At 34.7% G+C, this 24,014-nt stretch overlaps 2 protein-coding genes and 1 long non-coding RNA gene across 5 annotated transcripts; 1 reads left to right on the forward strand and 2 right to left on the reverse strand.

The window, feature by feature from the left end:
- Positions 1-11,348: 11,348 nt before the first annotated feature.
- Positions 11,349-15,297, reverse strand: LOC110886546. 3 transcript variants are annotated; one of them, XR_002562866.2, is made up of 6 exons: positions 14,867-15,297; positions 14,673-14,781; positions 13,866-14,577; positions 13,627-13,787; positions 12,283-12,374; positions 11,400-11,795 (listed from the first exon to the last, which is right to left on the reverse strand). It is a non-coding gene; the product is annotated as an uncharacterized LOC110886546 (long non-coding RNA). The 3 variants fall into 3 exon arrangements; XR_002562865.2 differs by lacking the exon at positions 12,283-12,374 and having other exon boundaries at positions 11,349-11,795; XR_004869921.1 differs by having other exon boundaries at positions 11,349-11,795; positions 12,283-13,787.
- Positions 15,298-17,973: 2,676 nt separating this feature from the next.
- On the reverse strand, positions 17,974-19,769 carry LOC110886547. Its single transcript, XM_022134358.2, has 2 exons — positions 19,389-19,769; positions 17,974-18,406 (listed from the first exon to the last, which is right to left on the reverse strand). The coding sequence occupies exons 1-2, from the start codon at positions 19,631-19,633 to the stop codon at positions 18,136-18,138; spliced, it is 516 nt and encodes a 171-aa protein (XP_021990050.1). The 5' UTR covers positions 19,634-19,769; the 3' UTR covers positions 17,974-18,135.
- A 2,695-nt stretch (positions 19,770-22,464) lies between these two features.
- LOC118482757 (RNA polymerase II transcriptional coactivator KELP-like) lies at positions 22,465-23,268 on the forward strand. The gene is made up of 2 exons (XM_035978410.1): positions 22,465-22,862; positions 23,086-23,268. The coding sequence occupies exons 1-2, from the start codon at positions 22,539-22,541 to the stop codon at positions 23,266-23,268; spliced, it is 507 nt and encodes a 168-aa protein (XP_035834303.1). The 5' UTR covers positions 22,465-22,538.
- The last annotated feature ends 746 nt before the right edge of the window (positions 23,269-24,014 follow it).

Consider the following 24,014-nt stretch of genomic DNA (forward strand, 5'->3'; position numbering starts at 1 on the left):
TATTCAAACTGAGATATACTCGAACTGTGGGTCGAGAATAACTACACTGTATAAAGATCTTTTCAGAATTTTCACTTTATAGTTTGGCAGTTCCTTTCGATAGTGTTTACAACATCATTGTAAACTCCAATTACACTGAACATTAAGAGTGAAATCTTTATAAGTATACATAGTTCATTTTATCAAAATTATACCCCCTCTTTTCAAAGTATCAACCAAGTCAATTATACCCTCTCTTGTTTTATCACACGTTATCAGCACGACGCTCTCCAAAATTCCTTAATTTTGAGGTGAATATACGAAGTGAAATAGAGAGAAACTCATTTTATCATCTAACATATACATCGTATATATATACACTAGTATAATAGAACCCTAAAAGCCTAAAGCCCATAAACATTGGATTGGGCTATAAAATGGTTGCATTCATAACACTCCCCCTCAGACATTTTATATTATACACTATCAACATTATACATTGGAAGATATTGGCTCACAGATATCCCCTTGGATTCTTTCCAAAAATGAGGGGTTTTCTTGTGTCAACTTAGTTTGTGAGGGTCGAGTAATGAGTTTACCTAGAGAGCATGCCGCACATGATAATTCTTGTGATAACAAGACTTTTAAATTCTTAAGAGGGTGCCCATTTGCACTTTTAATTATTCGCCTCATCATTATGTTACCAGGGTGACCTAGTCGGTCATGCCATATTGTGAATGTGTCTTTATCTAGTACCTTATGGTTACTCACCACCATGTATGATTCAATAGGAGTAATATTTGTACAATATAATCCAGAGGATAAAGCTTTTAGCTTTTCTACAATGGTATCTTTACCATTTTCATTTGAAGTAATTTGTAAGTATTCAATATTGTTTCCGGATGTTGTTTTGAGGTGGTAACCATTTTGTCGAATACTTTTAAAACTAAGTAAATTTCGTCTTGATTTACTAGAGTATAATGCATCATTTATAATTAGTTTAGTACCCGATGGTAATATGATGCTTGCTCTTCCAGAGCCTTCTATAAGATCACACACACCAGAAATAGTACCCACAAGTGTCTCTGCAGGAGACAACTCAGAGAAAAATTTCTTATGTTTGAGAATAGTGTTGGTAGTACCACTATCTACGAGACATTCATCACCAATGATAGCTTTATTGGAGCTTGTAAACATATTTCCTCTGGTAATAATAAAATAAATTAATATAACGAACTTCTTGCTTGAGTATGATAAAAAAAAAATCACATCACACAAATATGAATCAAACATCACAAAATTTTAAATGAAACCATAATAATAGTTCAAAACATAAAATACCGCTAGATTTGAAATAAAAACCAAACAAGGAAGAAAAAAAAAACATAGTCTAAAAAAATCATCACATAACACGCATTTAATGATTTTGTAGTATGAGCTTGTTGTTTTGTTCCGCGACCAACAAACATGATATTAGCTCAGAGTATTTTGTAAAATTACGTTCCCTGTACTGCTGCGCCAGGAGCATGTTTGATAAAGGGAACGTTGAGATAGTTTGATCAATCATGTCTTTGTCGGTGATTTGTTCACCACATAATTTAAGCTCAGAGGTGATACGAAGAAAAGCAAAAATGTACTCACTAACAGTCTTATGATCTCATAATCTTAAATGAACCCACTTGTAACGAGTTTTAGAGAGTAAGACCAACTTCAGGTGGTCAAATCTTTCTTGAATGTTTTTCCATAACTCGAGAGGGTCCTCCACAGTACGGTTTTCCCTCTTTAGGTCTTCATGAAGATGAAGGCGAAGGAATGCCATAGCTTTAGCTTTTTCTTGAAGGGACGTTTTATTCCCATCAATGATTGTCTCCCCCAAACTCATTGCTTCCAGATGAGTTTTAGCATCAAAAGCCCAAGAGGGGTAGTTGTTGCCCGAGATTTCAAGTGCAGTGAATTTAAGATTTGACAAGTTCGACATGGTATCTGGATTGATGAATATGTGGTGGAAGTAGAATTCCAAAATAGAGGTGAGAGCTAATAGTGATAGTAGAACACCGCTGTAGAAGCAACCAAAACAAGAGAAATCGTCAACAAGCAGAATGAGTTAGAGCAGGGTGCTGATAACGTGATATAAAATAATGGTAAAATTCTGTAGAATCTATTCAGTGAATGTATTTCATATTCACTCTATATCTCAACAACCTTTGTATCAAGAGTACATGTATATTTATATTACAGTCAATGTAACTGCCAAACATTTATTGTGAAGTCAAAACGGTTAGTGGGAGATAAACTCATAAAGGGTATTATGTATGTATATCTGATTCATAACAAAAATAGAAATTTAGAGAGAGAGATGAGGGCGTACGAAATATATGAGAGACTGGGCAAACAAAAAGCTAGGTGCAATTCCTATTTATACACTTTCTCCATGGAGATTTAAGATGTTTACACGTATTCCTTTTTGTTCCAATTTTTACACGTATACTAACATGCAACATACACCAAATCTTTCAATTAATATTTAGTTTGATTTTGATTGTTGTCAAAAGTGTACGTGTACACTTTACATATGAAATATGTAAGTTTATAATTAATATTTTATTATATATATATATTATAATTAATATAACTGCTTCACTTATTTGGCGCGTATAACTTCTAAATTATAACGTTCTAGAAAACAATGAATATGTCATTAGAACGAGAATATTTATATCTACATTTTGAACCAAGTTTCATTAAAAATGGAGTAGGTTCGAATATAATGTATTTTTATAATTTAATGATTAAACGGTTCCTGGGCTCGTTTAGGTACTTCATATTAGTAACAGTTAACTTACCCGTAATCTACCCGTCTAATTATATAAGTTTTTATATACTTTTATTTTAATAGAAAGGTCACCCGTATACAGGCCAATAATATTTCAACCAACTATATAAAATAGTTTTTAAAACTATTTGGGTCGAATAATTATATTAAAAATAAAACTAGTTACTAGTGGTTAATTAATTTAAACAACCCTAAAATTCTTATATGATAAAAATAGGAATGTTACAATTTTCGTGTTTTTTTCTAAATATTTTTTTTATCAACTTACGTATTTAATATTTCATATTTTATATAAACATTATCTTATAAGACATTATATATTATATATTATGAATTTGTAACACACTCAGGCATCAAGTTGTTGTATATTGTGTTTAGAATGTGTTCTATGTTACAGTAAGTTGTACACTTTGTTTAGATTCTTGTAAACACTAATTTGAAACATTTTCAGGCTATAGAGATTATACATTGTATCTTTTTTACCATATATGTAGGTTTTTTGCTTTTTATTAGATGATTTGGGCGGTGGATGATAGCACATCATAAAACAAGGTTTACAAGCACCTCTTGCACCACCTCTTGCTTCCCATTTAAGCCACCTATTACATTAACCACTCTTTCATCTATCACAGTGTGTTCAAAGTTTACTAATGGAAGAAAAAGAAAAGAAATAAAAAGAAAGTAAAAACATTTTGTATTCTAGAGTTTCATTTAATTTAAGGAAGGAAAAGAAAGAAAATGAAAGGAAAACTAGGCTAAATTTTTTAATTTTTCTTTGCTTTCGATTTGAAAGGAAATAGAAGGAAAGACATCTTTTTTCCTCTCTCTTCCTTTCCTTTCTCAGTTTTACTTTCTTTTCTTTTCCCTCATTAGTCAATCTGTATGCTAATATTACTGCGTTCCCTTTAAAACCCTCCTTCCCTCCTGTTTCATAATTTTGTTTATTTGCTCTTTAAAATCGAAATATTTCATATCAAAAGCAATGGTCATGATTGATGTCGGTGGTTGCGAAGTCCGGGATCGATTAAGAGGCGTCGGACGTTGTTGGGTCCAATAGGAAGATGAAAGGGTTTTATGGTGGTAGTGCTAAAAGGGTAAATTGGCTCTGCTAGTAGATTGGATTGGATTGCATGTGACGAGGGGGGTTGGCAGAGACCAGATCACTAGATATTGTTGAATGTGGGGCGTCTGTGTAAGCTACGTCGCCAACAACGAATATCAGTAATTGATTGTTGAAAAGCTTTTTGTAATGGGTTGTGGTCGGTGATCACACCTTGTGGTTTCTGAGTGGTTTTTGTGCTTCACAATAATAGCCTAACTAATTGCCTAACTAGGGAGAGGTTGCACAAGATGTGTTCTGCATTTGTTATTCATTTTGTTGCTATTAATGTTAATTTTTAATGTATAATTAATAATAATGTGTGTTTCCTGTCGAATGATCGTTATTGAATGACCACTAATTATTTGTTGGTTTGGTGGATACACGCACCAAGTGTTTGAACCCAAAATATGATTTCTATTTTTCTTTCATGTTTTTTTGCTAGAGGTAAGTTCTTTTGTAAGATCAGTTTCACTTATTTTTTTTATTGCGTAAGATTTCTTATCAACTTTTAAAAGTTTTCCTTTGGTCTTTTGCAAATCTTAATGTTTACTTCATGAAAGATGAACCAAATTTCAATTAAGTTCTGATATTTATGTTTGTGGCTGTCATACAATTTAGACCAACAAAGTATCCCGTTCTTGCTTTTAATGTGATGAGTTGATATTCAACATTGTTTTGAGTTTACAAAGAGAAAATATGAATACGATGGATAGACTAATGGGGTTATAACGCTCCATATCTTGTATAATGTATAATTGAGGTCACATGATTAATGCTTGCCGTTTATTTTTTTTAATATTTTTTTGAGGGGCTAATGCTGGTGTACGGTTACAGTTCACAAAAAGTTTTACTCCTTTTGTGTTTCATTGTTTAACGACATATCGAATCCTTTCTCCAGAGTCTATAACGATCAAATCCTAATGTTCGAGATAAAATACAAGCCCATAACGATCGAATCCCGTGCCGCATTGAATACTAGTTAATATCATTTTATATATTATTCAAGTATGATTATTATATTTTTTTTTCTCGAGTGTTACAACTATACCTCTCTAAAAGAAAATTTCGTTCTCGAAATTACTAAATAAAAAAAAACCTACAAGGTATGTGAATAACGGAGACCCAAAACCTAAGTCAATAGAGACTGGTACATAATTGATAATATTATACGTTTACAATTGATGAATATGAACACTAATCATAACGAATAACCTAAGTTATACATATATCCCAATTTGACATATACCCATTACCTAACATGTTTTGTGTTAAAAAAAATTAAAGAGACTGAGTTCTGTTGCTATAATTGTGATACACAAACCCGACTTAAAAAAACTTTAAGTTATATTTGGAAGATATACAATACGAAAAATAATGTTATTTATACACGATGTTATATGTAATATAATATGTAATGCCAGTCATATAAAAATATATATTTATGTATTACATATTTTTCATCATTCAGCTCATAGTATTTCAGTGTTATCAGTCAATTTTTGTGATAGTTCAAGTTACTTGTATGAACAATCATGTGGTTTTTTGCCGATTATATAACTACATCGTTTTTATTGTACAACACCGTATAATATACGGGTATATACCTATAATTTATTATATATAGGTAAACGATATTAAATATTGACATAGATCTAGTATGTTCAAAAGAATTCACAATTTTAGTTCTCGATATCTCCAGGTATTATTATTTCTTAAAATAAAAAATATTTTTTTTAACGGCCAACTAAATCACGGGATAAGCATTTTGGGATGCTCTCAATCGAGCAAATGCATCCACTCCTCCATAACAGTTAGAGTTGGATGCATACCTGAGCCACCAAGTCACCATTTTCGGGGAAAACCCGCCCCCCGAAGGCCCACTGCGGTAAAACCCGGTTCGGCTTGGTTTCAAACTGGCGAAATTTCATTGTCGCCACCAATGTCCTTCAAGATGATGCTAGTGGGAGTTGAACTTGAGACTTCAAGGAGAGAAACCAAATGACTAACCACTAGACCAACTTGTTAGGTCTAAAATAAAATACTATATGAATATTTATAAATCTATTTGAAAAGTTATAAGAATCCATCACAAAAACATTAAAATATAGGCACGAGATACAAGAAAACATGTAAGAGTGGCATGATTGGTTGAATGACGTTTAGTATCGTAAGCAGAATTCAAAAAACCTCTGCCCATTCGTATTAAATATGCTAATAATAGATTAGACCATAATTTAAGGGGTTAATTACGAAAATCCATGTACCGTATTAATATTCTATGGAATTGATTTGCACACAGATCGAACTAACTTACGTACAATGACAATTATGCCCTCCTAGACGCTCGACGGGCCATCACACTTGAATCGGCAAAAACGAAAAATTCAATTTTTTTAGCCAACCCCACAAGTCAAAAAGAGAAAACAAATTAATTTTTTAAACTTGTTATCAATGAAGCATAGAGCAAATATAAATCTGTTAACTGGAACTCTTGGGTGTTTGTTTCCATCTAGTTGTTGTAGCCTTTATTATATTATCTAGGGCCTGGCTAATTTTTTTTTTATTTCTATTGAATCTTCGTTAAAAAAAAATAATTTTTTGTAGCGAGCAAGGATCATGAAACTCGACGGTTTAAAAAAAGTAATTATTTATTGTTAAAAACTGTGAGGTCACTTAACTTGGGTCACACCTAATAATGAAGAGGACAACTAAAGCCAACACCTAGTGAAAGGGTCGGCTCTACAATTTGAAATGGTTTGTAAATTTAAATGGCTTGAAAAATTCGGCTAAAGGCTAGAAGAGGTGCACAAATTAGTTTGGAACCCTAAATCGCTTCGGGTTACCTAATAAAAAGTCAAAACCAGTTTTGGTTTCAACCGGTTCGGGTTTTGGCCAGTTTGGAGTAGTTTTGTTCAGGTTTTTACCTGTTCGGATCCGTTTCTAGCCGGTTTCATTTGAAAGGAATACAAACCAATTAAAAACCTGCAAGTTTAATCAGGTTTGAATTGATTCGTCTTAATATTAGTTTCGAACCAGTTTTTATTGCAGGTCTGTTCATTAGAGTCTGTTTTTAAACCAGATTAAAGTTGCACCTCTTCTTGAAACCTCTTTTCCATAAGCATATTTTAGTATTACCTACTTCTTAGCAAGTTGAGATAAGGGTTCTTATAACTTTTTACACTTACATAAATGTGATATTTTTTAAGGTTTACCATTTTTTTTCACTAATGTGAGATAACAAACATAACATAAAGGATGACTCCATAAATTTCTTTAGAGTAAACTGCCATTTTGGTTCCTGTGGTTTGGTCACTTTTGTCACTTTAGTCTAAAACTCAAACTTTTTACATTTGGATCCCTGTGGTTTCAGTTTTATTGCCATTTTAGTCCAAAAATGAAATCATGTGATATTTGTCTTATAAAATCCTGTTATTTTGTTCTTTTCCGCATGGGCAAAATGAGATTTATTTTTTATAAAATAAATACCATTTTTATAAGACAAATATGATCTGATTTACCCCTGAGGAAAATGACAAAATTGCAGGATTTTATAAGACCACCCGTAGTGGGGCATTATGTGGGCATTATGCTAAAAAAACGCCCCCCACTCCCATTACATAGGGCATTATGGGGCATTATGCTAAAAAAAAATTGCTTTGGCGTGATATATAAAACGCTTAAAGGGGATTGTGGGAGGGTTGACTGACCAATGAGATTTTTTAGGGGTTTTTTCTTTATTTTATTTAATGCCCCAATAATGCCCAATAATGCCCCATCCCCATTACACCCCATTTTAGAAAACGCCCAATAATGCCCCTTTGCTGACTGGACCGCCACATAGCGTAAAATGCCCTAGGGTGGGGGCATTATATTCCCCTTCCACTACACATGGTCTAAGACAAATATGACATGATTTCATTTTTGGACCAAAATGGCAATAAAACTGAAACTACAGGGACCCGGATGCAAAATGTTTGAGTTTTAGACTAAAATGGCAAAAGTGACCAAACCTTAAGGACCAAAAATGGCAATTTACTCATTTCTTTATATAGAGGACCCAAAACTAAAATGTTGCTTGATGCCACATAATAGGTTGGGCCGCCTTACCTAACAATTATCACCACTACCAGATCCAATGGCACCGAGATTGTTAACAAACGGTATAAAGGGCTTGTGATGGTTAAACCATGTCAAAGCTATGAAAGACAAAGGAACTCGGTACTAGTCTCGTCCTGAACTCGTTCTTGTTGTTCTTAATCCTAACACCAACTACCAAAGTCCTCAAAACTCCTTTGTTGTTTATGCATCGTTGTTTTCTCACTTTCAATATTGGAGAATAATCAATAAGAATTATAGATATTAACTTAGATCACGTATCTTGAACGAGTTAATTTTGTGGGTTAAGAAAAGACACGAAAAGGTTTTTTATAACTAAAACTGATTTCAAAAAAGCGTACGATAATGTGAATTGGAATTTTGTCTCATTATGGGATTTCCTCCTTTTTTTTCGTGTAAGTGGATTTACGGGATTCTCTCGTCCGTGAGATCATCGTTTCTTATCAATGGCTCTCCAACCTTTGAATTCCCATGCTTCAAAGGTATGTGATAAGTTGATCCTATCTCTCCCTTTCTCTTTATCATTGTCATGGTGGCGTTTTCAGGAATGATTAGGAAGGCGTGCAATGTGGGTGCTTTTAGAGGCATACCTCTTCCAAATAATGGGTCGACTCTTGATCACCACCTTTATGCAGATGATTATGTTATGGTGGGTGAATGATCGGATCACAATGTTAAAAAATGTTGCTAGATTGCTTTGATGTTCTTACTTATGTTCGGGATTGAAAATAAATATGGGGAAATCTTGCATATTTAGTATTGGAGCCGAGGAAGTGGAAGTGGATGGTATGGCCGGTGTGGTTAATTGTAAAACATGTTGCTTCATTTTAAACATCTTGGTATTTTGGTTGAAGCGAATATGAGTAGAGTGGCACATTAGAATTCTTTTTATGATATATTTTAGGCTCGGCTCTCATGTTGGAAGGTGGATACGTTGTCTATTGGGAAGGGTGACTTTAATTAAGTTGGTCATGGAGGCCCTTCCAAATTACTATTTCTCATTGTTTAAAGCCCCGACTCAGGTTATTCAAGGTTTGGAAGCTATTATTAGAAGATTACTTTAGGGAGGTTCGGTGAATAGAATAAAAAGGAGTTGGGTCTCGTGGGATAGGTTTACGTCTCCTATAAAGGTTGGTGGCTTAGGTCTTTCCAGATTAAAAGATACCAATATAGCTCTTCTTTCTAAATGGATGTGGAGATATAGGAATGAGCCAATGAATCTCCGGAAATCCATTATCGACGCCTTACATGATACTTAAAGATGTTGGGCGCTGCTTTCGGTTAATAATTCGATAACAAAGTGTTTGGAAGAATATTGTGGGTATGATTGAGAAGGTGAAAGTTAACAATTTCAGCTTGATCTTGTGGATCTCGTTCATGGATTTGGTTAATGGGCTAGTTTCAGAAGCCCACTTATACTAGAGAACTCAAAGAGTATATCATAGCTCATTAGTAATTACCATATTTGAATTTCATAGCATTCTTGAAATATAAAAGAAATATTAATATGATGAAGTCTAAGAAACAAGTACTTCTGAATGATTTTTATTTGTTGATTTAGATAAAGTTATAATCCATCAGTTAATCAAATTATTTAGTCTTTACGAGGAAGAAATTATGTTAGAAGCAACCATGTGTAAAAATAAAATGATATAATGTATCATTGAAGAAAATGATAAAATAAATACAAGGAACATAGATTACGTGAATGTATCATTGAATGGCCAAAATACATGTTCTTATGTATTATTTTAAGAACATAGGTTACGTGAAACCCGTCATGCAACGTACGTCATAAGTACCCGCTACAACGTGCGGGCGTTCCTACTTTTTTGCTTGGTTAATCTTCGCCTAACTTACTGATTGCAGATTAACTTCATGCATTAAGTCAGGCCTACATTTAAGGTATGTATTTTGTTTCTTCAAGCTCCTTATTTTAAATTTATATGGGTTGGGTAACGGGTCAACATGCAATGTATGAGTCGAACAAAGTGGGTTGGATCAACCCACAAACACTATTTTCTTTCCATTTTTTAGATTTTCTTAAAAACAATAACGTGCTAAATTGCTAATCATGCTTACAAAAACATTACTGCGATTAATTTATGTCCGAATAAAATGGTTCAGGAGGTTATATGCATTAAACATACAATGTTTTGCTATCAACGTGTTTGACCTATTCCCCTTCCGGCTAAGTTTTATTTCGTGACCCGTTTGTGATAAATCATAGCTTAAATAGACCCATTTTTAAGTAAATGTGGTTGAATTTATCACATTTTTTTGTTTATTTTAAATGCTAAAAGGTGATAATTTTAAACAAGGTGAATCTCATTTTAATGGAAAGATATCATCTTTTTGCTTCAAGTTGTAAACAGTTCTGATACAAGCGTAAATCACATGTTTACGGTGGTTCTTCTAATATGATCTAAACAAGGCCCCTGCCGATATTCAAGCTACAGTAGCCCATAATGACGATGACAAGGATGCATCGATTGGCAATATGGAAGGGGAGGTATTTATTAAATTAATCTTATTCTTCGCTGATATTTTTTCCTAATTATGTTTATTGAAGTTTTTCTTTTTGCATAACACCCTGAAGAGGATAAGGAACCATCTAAAGTTGAACATGAACATGATCCTGAGGAATCATCTAAAGCTGCACATGATTCATGAATATGCTCATTCTCCCGAGCCTGGACGTAGTATGTTGTTTGTCTTTTTTGAGCATTTGTAACAACCCTTGTGTCATGTTACCTTCGGGTTATTTAGTCCCCAACGCATAGTGCGCCAAAAATACATAACTACCCGTGGTAACACGCGAGCTTTCCCACTAGTATTAAAAGAAGGGATCTTAATTTGTTACAATTAACACTAAACACATTGTTACCCTAACAAGTTCTTTTGTTGCAAGGCGGTGGGGTTATTCAAACGATATTGTATGATGGTGTTGGTCGATTTAGTTGAAAGCTCTAATTTGAATAGATTTGGTGTTATTGCTTGTGGAGGGGGTGTCGGATGCCATGACCTAACTAAGAAATTGGATATGGTTTCTGCAAATTAAGAAAGAAAAAAAAAACCAGAGAAATTTTCAAATAAAGGACAAAGTCAATTTTAAAGAATTCAGTCTATAATTTGATGATATATAGAAAAATAAAATTTATAATTTATTTCGCTTAGGATTTATCCTATTAAAGATACACTCAATTCATTCAGTCTATAATTTGATGATATATAGAAAAATAAAATTTATAATTTATTTCGCTTAGGATTTATCCTATTAAAGATACACTCAATTCATTTTTTATATGTAATTATAACTAGGATTTACCACCCGCCGCGATGCGGCGGGATCATTCATATGCATCATAGTAAATAAAACCCCAAGTATTTGTTACACCAATGTTCCATACTTACATCGCCTAGCCTATATGTGAAAGATGTACAAAACGAAGCTATACAAAATGTTGTGATGTTTAAAGTTCATCACAACTTAGTGTAGTAACATGTGGAGTGTTGTGTAGATAAGTTGTGCAACAGATGCACATCTAACTGACGAAACGCACGGCGTTTTTGTTTTTGGGTTCCAGCTATTCTTCATTGTTGGCAGTTTTCAAAAGACTTTTCAGCTTGTTCATTCATCACGCGCCTTCTTGGTTTTAATTAATTGTTATATAGTAACATAATACTGCGTAAGTTCGCTTACCTTCTCGACATAAGAACAGTCCATATTTTCAATATCCCCAACAATCGAATCTGGAAGTCCCTCTGCAAAGGCCAACAACGCCATTAGCTTGCAAAACTTGAAGTTGTCATAGAAAAACACTCAAGGCTGGAAAAATTAAGTAATACCTAAATAGTAGTAAATTCTCACATGCAGCAACTTTTGTTAACCCATGAAGATCCATAATCACTTAATGTTTAGGAAGATCTATAACCCTGGGCGAGGCTCAATAAATTAAATTATTTGTGTAACAGAGTAGGAGCAAGCGTTGCCATTAAAAAAAAACTTAATAATGATATATCCTTACTCCTACTGTATTACACAAATAATTTAAATTATTCAGCCTCGCCCAGGATTATAGATCTTCTACATGTTTAGATTTTAAATCAAGATTAATTGCAGATTAGATAAGCATTTAGTTTTTTAATTCATGATTACTACTGTATGATAGACTCGGCCAACAAACTTTGACATTATAATCACGACTGTCATGAATTAATACAATTAGAGGAAAAGATTTTACTGAAAAACCTTCATCCCAAGCATCTGGACCCAATTGACAGCAGTTCCTATGTGGCCTTTGAAAGGACTCTACCAAGGTCTCTTCTACAATCGACAGTAGTCTACCACAATAACAAACAATAAGCGCGTTGCGGCGGGGCTGCGGCACGTATTTGGTCAGTATTAGTTTGATTCGTTACAGTATTGGCACATATTATAGTAACCGGAAAAAGACCCCAAAGGATAAAGTCTTCATATGATCAAAACGATCTCTACACATGTTCGGAAGATTGTGGCGGCTCGATTTTGCTAAGACGTAAGTAAACAAACGCAGCATCAGCACGACCGTACTTGGGGGTATTCACGGTTTGGTTTAGAACCATGAAACCATTCAAACCGGTCATCGGTTTGGTTTTAAGGTTGGTTTTTTAGATTGACTTTCGATTGGTCGGTTGTGAAAGTTTCAAACCGTGGTGAACGGTCATTGGAAACCTTTCGTAACGGACATAACCATTAAGATTTGATTACATTCTATTTTACATATTTTATGTTACACATTTAACTTTTCATATTAGACTTAAAAAAATTATATTAGTTTAACTCTAGTTTATTTACACAATAAAGTTTCCAACCATCCTAAGTCCATTCGTAGTCGGCTTGGTGTAGCGCCCCCACCACAAAGATGCCCTAAGGTCGAGCATGCTTGGGCGATAGCGCCCTCGGGGCGGTGTACGAAGGCGCCATAGGGCGTTTTTTTGTGGGGGCGCTACATCAAGCCCGACTATGGATGTACTAAAAAACGATCCAATAGGTATAATCCTATGTCAGAACTTAAAAAACTTTCAAAATCCACCTAGCCGGCTTCATTCTTCCATCAGTCTTTTAACATCTAACACGAAAGAAAAAAAGAAACTCTCAAGTGCTGATGCTTCTACCTCCAACCAGTCCCTTAGGCCACTTAGATCTGCATCTACTCTCCAACCAGTCCCTTTGGCTACCTAGATCGTTTTTTGTTAAACACTGAAATTGAATCTTAGGCTGATGAGTACTTTCCTTCATTGATGTTCCGTTAATTGTAACTAATGTTTTGTCTCAGCTTTTAGATTTACTCTTAAAAGTTTTATGGGCTGCTGATTTTTAGTGAGCTAGCATTCTTTTTTAGTGCTGAAATCATATTCTGCTTTAAATCAAAATTTTAACAGTTTTTCTTATGCATTTTATGTTAAAGCTTAACAAAACTCAAACCAAAACCAAAACCATAATTAACGGTTGGAAAATCATTAAACCTAGGGTTCTTAATGAGGTAGCCGACAACCAGCTGATGGTAATTGAGTCCTATTACTAAAAAACACGCACATAAGCAAGAGATCGTACCATGAGAAATACATGGTTGGTGATGTGGATGGCGATGTGTAAAAGAACCGTAATCTTCCCCCTTTCCTCTGCGTCTGCCCTTCATCTCCTTCTTTGGTGGGAATTTGTTGCCATCGCTGAATGAAACCCTAGCCAAATAACCGGGATCAGCAAGATGACGTCTACAGATAACAAAATAGCAATTAGCAGATGCACAATTACAAAAGACCAGTTTGTTGAAGAAAGTAATACATGGTTACCTTTAGCGATGAATTTCTGGCAGCGGGGTAGGAGATTGGTGAGTGGTTGAAGCAGAGATTCTAGGGTTTCAAATGATCGGGGAAGATACCAGCACCGCCATCTGCGGTGGCCAGTCGGCGCGTTCCGCTGCTGGTACGACCATGCCGACCACATCTCTCTCCAGACTTGGACTCGACAATGGCGAGTTTTAGTGGTGGTGGACCGACCTAATTTCTTGTCACCGGAGAGATCTTTTTCACCAACTGATACCATTAGTAACCTATGTATATGTATGTGTGGGTGTCTTTTTATTGAGGCAGAATACTTTCGTGGTAAAAGTGAGAACAACAACACATCAAACAAAACTATTCACAACATCAAACTAAAACCTATTTTTCATTGCCATTGCAATAACAACTAAACATAACGAAGAAATTAAACAATTAACGAACACAAAATCACAATATATCCAATACTGCAAAAAAACACATTCAATAACACTTACTAAACACAAAACATTCATCACAAACCAGTAATCAACAACTTAACACAATAAACAACACCTGTTGATCCTGATACTTATCAGGATGATAAATTTGCGCCCACTGACGATAAGCTTTACGGATTTCTTCATCGGAAGCTTCAGGAGACACATGAAGTAGATCATACAGTTCTCTGTTCGAGTCTCCGTCTCAACATAATCAAATGGACTATTAGATGATATTATATTACCTGTTTTTTCATCAGGTCAAGCATCAATAAAAATTAAAATAAAAAGAAATACATCATAAATAAAAAGAGGATGGAAAACTTGTTGTTAGAGTTACCTAAGTTGTCGAGGGTGGCTACCGATGTACACAGATCTGAGACATGCAAGCCTTGATCGGTTCATCCGATGAGGATGGTGGTTAAATCGGAAAGAAGCCAATTGGCGACCTGTAGTCGACACAATCATTCAAATATCAAACCCCTAATAAGCAATTACTCTCTGTTATACCCAACTATAAATCAGAAATCATACCTGAGTTTGTTGACTTGAGCCATGTTACCTTCAGCGACTACCAGAAGTTGGTTCAGAAGGGTCGATTTGGAGGGTCTTCGTCACTGAACCACCGTCAAATTCACCATCGCCGCTACGTCGTTGCCGGAGCACCGTCCGCTCCGCCGCTCTCCGGCCAAAAACAGTGTGCAAGAGAGAGAAAACGAAGGCGGTGGGGGTGTCATAGGAAGGAGAAGAGTGTTGGGGGTGTGTGCGTCTCGCCTGACCGTGTATACCGGCGCCGCAATCCCTCCTCCGTCGACCGGAGGTGTGAGAGACCAGAGAGAAGATGGGGGAGAAGGCAGATCTTGATGGTGCGCAGGTTTGTTTTGAAGAGAAGTTGTGTTAACTTGTAAAAGGGGAAACCTAAGATGGCCAAAACCTAAAACTGAAGAAGGCACTGGCGCAAAGTGGCGATGTGAATTGATATATATAACAATATGTCGATTAAAATTCATTCACTAAAATACTATTCATTTTGTTTTGAGTGAATTGCAAGTTTTGTCCTTTATCTTTAGGCCATTTTGCAAGTTTTGTCCTTTATGTTTAAATTTGACGAGTTTTGTCCTTTATTTTTAAAAATCAAGCACGTTTACCCTTTGGGCCTTAAAAATCAAGCACGTTTTGTCCTTTATGTTTAAAAATCAAGCACGTTTTGTCCTTTATGTTTAAAAAATCAAGCACGTTTTGTCCTTAAAAATCAAGCACGTTTTGCCCCAAAGGGTAAAACGTGCTTGATTTTCAAACATAAAGGACAAAACTCGTCAAATTTAAACATAAAGGACAAAACTTGCAAAATGGCCTAAAGATAAAGGACAAAGCTTGCAATTCACTCTTTTGTTTTATATTTATCGACGAGTATACCCCCTCCCCCCAATGCTTTGTTTATACACTAGTTTTAGAGGATGTTTGGGATTGAGTTTTGAAAATAAATTAAGCATTTTGAATAATCAGAATCAGATAATTAGCTGTAACAAAACATGCTGCAGAAAGATAGTGTTTGGATTTGATTATGTTGTTTGATATCACAATAATCAACTATTTGAGTGTTTGGCAAATATATATATTTTAAAAAATAATTAAGTGAAATGACAAAAAAAATAATCAGATAATCAGCTATTGTGGAATCCCGTTTTTCTGCAGTAAGGGGTGACCTACTTTTGGATTATCACGTTTTAATCTCTACAAAACGTAAAAAATCAGTTTTTATTAATTTATTTTACCAAACACTCAAAATAGATTTTTTTGCGATTTCAAAACACAATAATCAAAATATCAGGTTGAAAAGCAATCCCAAACACACCCTTATGAGGGGCAATTCTTGACACAACACGATAAAAAATAGGTTTTAGGTTGACTAACCTATCGAGTTTGGGTTGATCCGTTTTAAAAACATGTCAGGTTTGGATTGACCCGTTAACCTGTTTAAGCCTTCAGAAAATGAAGATTCTATTTTTGTTTGATTTTTCATTTTCCATGATACATGTTAAGCCATAATGATGTTAGTTTGTCACACCATATGATCTACTTATCATATTCATACTCACCATTAAATGCATTACCAACCCGCTAACAACCCAACAATCCGCCTATAATTCATCAAGATGTATAAGTCATTTAAAAAAAGAGTTAGTCAGGTCATATTCAAGTTGACCCAAATTTATGTTTGTACAGGTTAGGATTGAAATCTTTACCACGAATAATAACATGTGTCGAGTTTAGGTTGCATATTTCTACCCGCTAACCCGACACGACCCATGACATCCATAAGTTTTACAACAAATCAATATTTTTATCAATGGTAAATTGTTCATTTCTTTTACCCTTCCATTACTTTTTATATACTTGCTAGTGACAAAAAATAAAATTATTGGTAAATGTAATTAAAAAACAAAAAAAATATAGTAAACTATTATTATTCATATTTATAATTCGACTAGGTTAGAAACCTGTGTCTTACATGGGTCGAATAAATTCAACTTATTAAAACCATTGTTTTTAATTAAGAGTTTGCATGTTGGATGTTTTTTTTTTTTTGAACGGCTAACAAACTCAATCCCGAGCACTCTCGGGGCACCCACTGGACAAACGGAGTACTCCGAGAGTAACCCGAGTCCACCACCAATTCTAGAGAAAACCCGGTAACCCACCCGCCCGTAGGCACGACGGTGAAATTACCGGTAAAACCCGTTTGGCTCAAGGATCCAACCCATGTTTCCCTTGGTCTCCTATCATTGCCCACCAATGCCTGACTCTGCACCAAGTGAGAGTCGAACCTGCATCTCTCAAGAAAAATGCAAGCTCTCCACCACTTGATCTAGAGATCGGCCATGTTGGATGTTATTACTTATTAGGCATTTGTGAAACAATAAATAATAAATAATAAAGATTTAAGAATTTTAAAATATGATATAATTTAAAATTTATGAAATATAATTTAAAATTTATGTATAGTAAGTTTTAATAAATTATTAAAATAAGAAGATATATATTCTAGATATTTAATTGTTTAATTTAATTATTTTGGGAGGGAGACATTTAATAGAAGAGATACAATTTAATTGGGTGGAAGGCTAACAATGTGACACGAAGTAAAAATGACCTAAAAAGTTAAATCATTTTGATCTATTAGACAGTGGGATTATAGATTTAAAGTTAAAAGTGACCTAAAAACTTAACAAGTGGAGTATATCATTTTGATCTATTAGACAGTGGGATTATAAATTTAAAGTGCTTTGAAGTAGCCATTTGGGCAACAAATTTGCCAAATTGAGACAAGGGAGTATAAATACAATACCATCACACAAACACTAGTTATAAATTGTGTACAACCCCCATAGGCCGGTATAAATTTAAAACAAGTGGTTCACGTGATAATGAAAGTGATAATCATCTTTTATCTCTTGTATCGTGTCAGATTCCAACATATCCCATGATGAATTTAGGGTGTTTATAAATTCATAGATTACTTATTAAAAAGATTTGTTTACTTCAGTTTGGAATAGTTTCAAGTTTAATAGTGGAATTATAACTTTTGCTTCTATATTGATTTGAATAACCGCTGATAATTTATACGCTCAAACAAAAAGTTAAGTTACGTAACTTTAATACCTCTGTTAATAGAAAATTTGCCGGTAACCAACCCGGACCGTCTTCATAATATTTACAAGTCTTTAATTATGATGAAATAATCTCAAGTCTGCTACATACATGCTGTGATCTTTTACTAGCTCAAAATTTTTCAAACACCATTAGATGTTATGTTGACTTTGAACCAGCGTTGACTTTGCAAAGCTTCTCTGCCTTAAAAAAGGTGAGACTTTCTTTGAAATAGTTGGTTTAGGGAGGGTGTGAGACTTGTAGGTATCTAGACCACCTCCATAGCTCTTGCTGTTACCTTTCATCTTCCTCATTTTGTTGTATGGATTCTTTATCTTTTTTGGAAGATCTTCTATGCTCATTACTCTTGCAAGAGATGTAAATGATTCTGATTTCCCTTGATAAAACTTTGATAATCCTCTCCTATAATAATAACAATCAGGAAAAAAAATAGTTTAGTATTTATTAATGTTCTTGATTGAAAATCGAGATAAGTCCACGCCTAAGCTAGAATTGGACTTGTTTAATTTCACAGCGTTTTATCTCAAGCTCGGCTCGTTTCAAGTTCTGCATCCAAAGTGTAAGCTTGGCTCTTGAGTAATTATCGAGCTTAAACACAAGTCAGGCTCGACTCAATTATTATCTTTTAATTATTTTATTTATTATTTATATAGATATAGATATTTTTATGTATATTTACAAGACTTAGAGGGTATTTGGGGTTGAGTTTTGAAGGAGATTTTTAGATTATTGAGTTTTGAAATCGTAAATAATCAGTTTTGAGTGTTTGGGTAAAAAAAAATTAAAAAATTTGATTACTTGCGTTTAGAAAGTTACAAAACGCAGTTTTCCAAAAGGACCCCCCCCTTACTGCAACAAAATGCAGTTTTCCAAAAATTGATTATTTGCGTTTAGAAAAGGATTTTTACTTGTTTATTTTTTTTAAAATATATATTTACCAAACACTCAAATAGTTGATTATCTGATTATTGTGATATCAAGCAACATAATCAAATTCAAAGACTATCTTTCAACATCACGTTTTGTTACTGTTAATTATCTGATTCTGATTATTCAAAACGCATAATCTATTTTCAAAACTCAAACCCAAACACCCTCTTAGGATAATAGCACACCCCTAATGATCTTTTGATACCATGACACGTCGTTTAAATATATACGACTCATATATCCTTTTCCTAGATGAACTATACGAGTCGTCTATTGAGTGCCTAATACTCGTGTAGTTGGACCCAATTATATTATAATTATAATAATATATAACATAATATATAGGTATATAGTTTCGATTTAAGCTTTTAATATACCGATCTCAAATAGCTCACAAACGCTAAACCTGTTTACACCCTATAAAAAAATCATACAAAGTTGAAAAGAAACTTACTTGATTGGTAGCTGGACCATTAGGTCCGATAAGTCAAGTACAGAAGATCCATTTGAATTTAGTGAAGATGATGATGATGAAGCATCATCTGCAGTTTCAAATGAAGAACATGAAGAAACTGATGATGATTCACTTGAGATTGTTGAAGTTTCTTCATCTTGTTGATCTGAATTTGCAGCAAACCCCCATGATCTTTGATGATCATCATGAAATATTTGTTTCTTGTGTTGGTTCATTCTTTCCATCAAAAGATAAGATCTAAAAGTTGAAGATTAACGAAGAAAGTTTCAATCTTGATGACTCTTTCTGAATGAATAGTCAAGAACAAGAAGTAATAGAAGTGTTTGATTGAATTATGGGTTTGGAAGTTTTATGGAAAGTGTGTGTATATATACAAGGGCTTTTGGTTGTCTTGGACACGTGGCAGAGATCTGTTGGCTCAATGGAATAGGATTTAGTACCTTACCATTTCCACCCACTTGCCAAATGCCATTCTGGATATGGATGGAACTCATGGAGGTACTTTTCAACAAAATTAAATTATCTATATGATTATCCTAGTACACCTTTTTAATAATAATTGAATGCCCTTTTGATAATTGATCAGGACATCAAGAATCAAGAAACAAATAATGCATATTTAAATGTTTATAGCTTTTTCAAGTTAAGGCTGCTAGGGCGTAAGCAGGGAGGTCATGCGGTGAGAGGAGTTTCAGCGTGGACACATTGCTATCAGCCGTCTCAAAACTTCGATGAATGGTTGAAATCGGTGAGCATTCACCGCATGATTATTGAACGTTATAAACAGATTTATAGCCATTGGATTTTATAAAAAATTACAATTTTCTTATTATTTAACCACACCATTTCTCATTTCTCTTACAATTCAAAACTTCTATCAACCAAATCATTTCTTTCACAATCCAAAAAATCTCACCCTACTTTTTAAAATGGTGGATGACATACCGCTGTTTATTCCATACGGCATTAGTGACGATGATTCTTCCTCTAGCGATAGTAGCTTATTTTTTTCAAAAATCTCATCGAGCAAGCCGAACTAGAAGACACAGGCACATTTAGTAAAAAAAGATATGTCTGTCTTGATCGAGAGAAAGGCCACGAAACGCTTATGGCAGATTATTTTGTCAAGGAGCCCAAATACAATGATGAATTTTTTCGTCATAGGTTTCGTATGTCATAAGGGTTGTTTTTAAAAATTATGAGCGACGTGCAAGCGAATAACTTATGGTTTCAAGAGGGCATGAATGGGAGAATAAAGAAAAGTTTTATACCGTTGCAAAAACTTACATCGACGATTAAACAACTTGCAACCGGTAACCCTCCAGACGAGAATGACGAGTATTTAAATATGGCCGAAAAGACTTCCCGCGAGTGTTTAGAATATTTTTTGCGAAACAGTATGTAATTTATACGCTTCCGAGTTTTTGCGTAGACCAACAAGCCACGACGTTGCGCTTTTTGTACCAGGCTCATGAGGAGAAACATCACCTTCCTGGGATGTTGGGTAGCCTTGATTGTACGCATTTTGTTTGGAGAATGTGTTCCGTAGAGCTGCAGGGCCAATATATGAGAGTGGATCACAAGTACCCGACAGTTATGCTCGAAGCGGTGGCCTCTCAAGATTTGTAGATTTGGCATGCTTTTTGTGGTCCACCAGGTTCACAAAACGAAATTAATGTGCTCCAATAATATCTATTATTTCTTACTCAACGAAATGGAACTGCACCAAAATGTCCATTTTACGTGAACAACCACTTATACAAGCATGGATACTACTTACCAATGGAATCTACCCTACTTGGTCCGTGTTTGTGAAGTCATTTCCATATCCTCAAATTCCGAACGAAAAGAAGTTCAAGAGGCAACACGAGGCGGCAAGAAAAGATGTGGAACAGGCTTTTGGTGTTTTAAAGTCAAAGTCGAGTATACTTAATCGACCAATGTGTGCTATGAATGCGAAAAAGATTAGGTATGTTGTATATATGTGCATTATTATACATAACATGATTCTAAAAGACGAGGGAAACGCGATAGCACCGGTACACATTCGAGATCCTCCAGTCGAGCCCGTTTTCGATGATACTGTTTTTTAACAAGCTCATTGATAAAGATACGCATTGAAGACTAAAATATGATCTCGTGGAGCATTTTGGAGAACTAGATTTACCCACCTATTGGCGGATTCCGACTACGCGTAGTTAAATTAGTTTTAGTGTTAAAATGTCTTTTTTTATTTTAATGTAATTTTATTTATTTTAATTTAGTGTAATGTCGTTTTTTATTAATGTAATTTTATTTGATTTAAAATATCTTTTATTTATTAATGCATAATTTGTAGAAAAAAAAATAAGAAATGAACTCCTCACGTGAGGGGAGTTGACATAGCATGAGCTGATTGGCTGAGGCGGAGAGGTTATCACTCCCCACGTGGGGAGCACCCCTTCCACCCTAAGAGTAGCTGATAAACCCGATGAGCTGTAACTTAATTTGTACCGGAGGGAAAGTGAAGATTTGGGTTTAAGACCAGAAGTCTCAAGTTCAAATCCGATTTTAACCGGGTTTTACCATAGTAGGCCTTTGGACGGTAGGTTTTCCCCAAAACCGGTGACGGTGAGTTTGGGCCTTTTGCCATTGGATTACCTCGGGTAGCTGAGCTTTTATTTTGTTGGTCATTCAAAAAAAATACACAGCTAAAACTCAGCCTAAGAGTAATCTTTAAAATAGAATTCTATTAGTGGACGTAATTCGGTGATTTTAGTGTGATCGACTTAATCTTACTTATCTATTAAATGAGATTAGCTGTTGACCTAAGAAAAGCTTACTTGGCAATCAATGAGCTATGCCAAGTCAGCTTTGCTTACTCCATTATTACATCATAAATATCATTTTTATTCCATTTTAATTTGAAATTTAACATTTTAAAAGAGAGAAAGTGGGATCAAAGTCTAAACCGCCTAAATCTTGCCCACTTTTGAAATTTGAAATTCAAACCTAAATCTCTGCTCTCTCTCCCTTCTCTATTGAACATCCATTCTGAACATTTACACCCTAATACCTTCTAAACATTTACCCAATTCGTGCAAGAAGACGACTGTCACACCGATTCCTTCACACACACCAAAAATAACCATGGATTCCGCCTTAGCAAAGGAAATAGAGGAAGCAGTTCTACAAGTATTGAAGAATTCCGACATGGATTCCACAACAGAATATCAAGTCCGTAAACTAGCATCGGAGCCGATCGGAATCGATTTATCGGAACCTTCATGGAAGAAACTTGTACGGACTATCGTGCAAACGTACCTTGAGGAACAACAGGCTAAAGCAGAGGCTGAGGAAAAAGTCACTGAAGCAGGTGAACCAGTGGAAGAAGAAGAAGATAGTGAGGATGATAAGAAGAAGCGTAAAGGTGATAAGGAGTATGATGATGAAGGAGATCTCATTGTTTGTAGAGTAAGTTTGTTTGTTTCGAAACTTTTTAAACCCTAATTTGGTGTTTTGTTTAATGGCGGAAGGTTTTGAAGCCCTAATTTGGCTAATAGTTGTGTAAAGTTGTTGTGGATTGAAGATGTATTCAATTGAGTGTGTATAAGTTGAGAAAAGAATACATGTTTTGTTTAATTACACCTCTGAAATCTTAATTATGCTCTTTTTGTATTGCTTATTATTGTTGCAGCTTTCTGATAAAAGAAGAGTGACTCTTACTGAGTTGAGTGGGAAAAGTTTGGTGTCTATAAGGGAGTATTACATCCTCACTCACACAAAACCAACAACACTACACTATTATTATTATGTTTCAGATTCACACCAATGGCCACTCAATCTCTTCACTCACCACACCCAAAATACACTTAACTAAGCTCTTCATCAATGGCCAGTTCGTCGATTCTGTTTCAGGTACACTTTTTGCCGTTAGTTCCACATGTTTTTTCAGATTCATTGTTGCTATATATATATATATATATAGGTTTTGTTTTGATGAAAAGGGAAAACGCTCGAGATGATTGATCCAAGAACGGAAGAAAAGATAGCGGATATTGCTGAAGGAGATAAAGATGATGTTGATTTGGCTGTTGAAGCTGCACGTGCTGCTTTTGATCATCGCCCCTGGCCTCGCATGTCCGGTTCCTTACGTCTTACATTTACTTTTTTTGTTATTGAAAGTTTATATGCACATGAATGATTTTGTGTTTTTATAAAATTGAATGAATAGAATATGCTCGAATCTAGCGACCATGATCGAGGCATAAATCCGATGTGTTTTGTACTGAAGACTTATGAAACTGAACTTATACATTTTGTCTTTTTGCATATGTAGGGTATAATTTAGTAAGATAGTGGTATTAGATAGATTCTGATATGAAGTGTTTATGTTAACAGTGTTTCAACCAAATTGTAAAACTCTTTGTCTACCGTCACAAGCTACAAGGTCAGTTATCCCTAGTCATTTAATTCTCTTATTGTTGGTTGTTTGTTTTCGTACTTGATGTCAAACCCTAGGTTCTTCTACTGCTGCATCATCATCCTTAACACCACAATCATCCCCACGTTGATTCGCTTAATGGTAGTTATGTATACACAATCTCTCGAGACAAACCCTAGACT

Source organism: Helianthus annuus, chromosome 10, assembly GCF_002127325.2.
Source record: "Helianthus annuus cultivar XRQ/B chromosome 10, HanXRQr2.0-SUNRISE, whole genome shotgun sequence".
Lineage (NCBI taxonomy): Eukaryota > Viridiplantae > Streptophyta > Magnoliopsida > Asterales > Asteraceae > Helianthus > Helianthus annuus.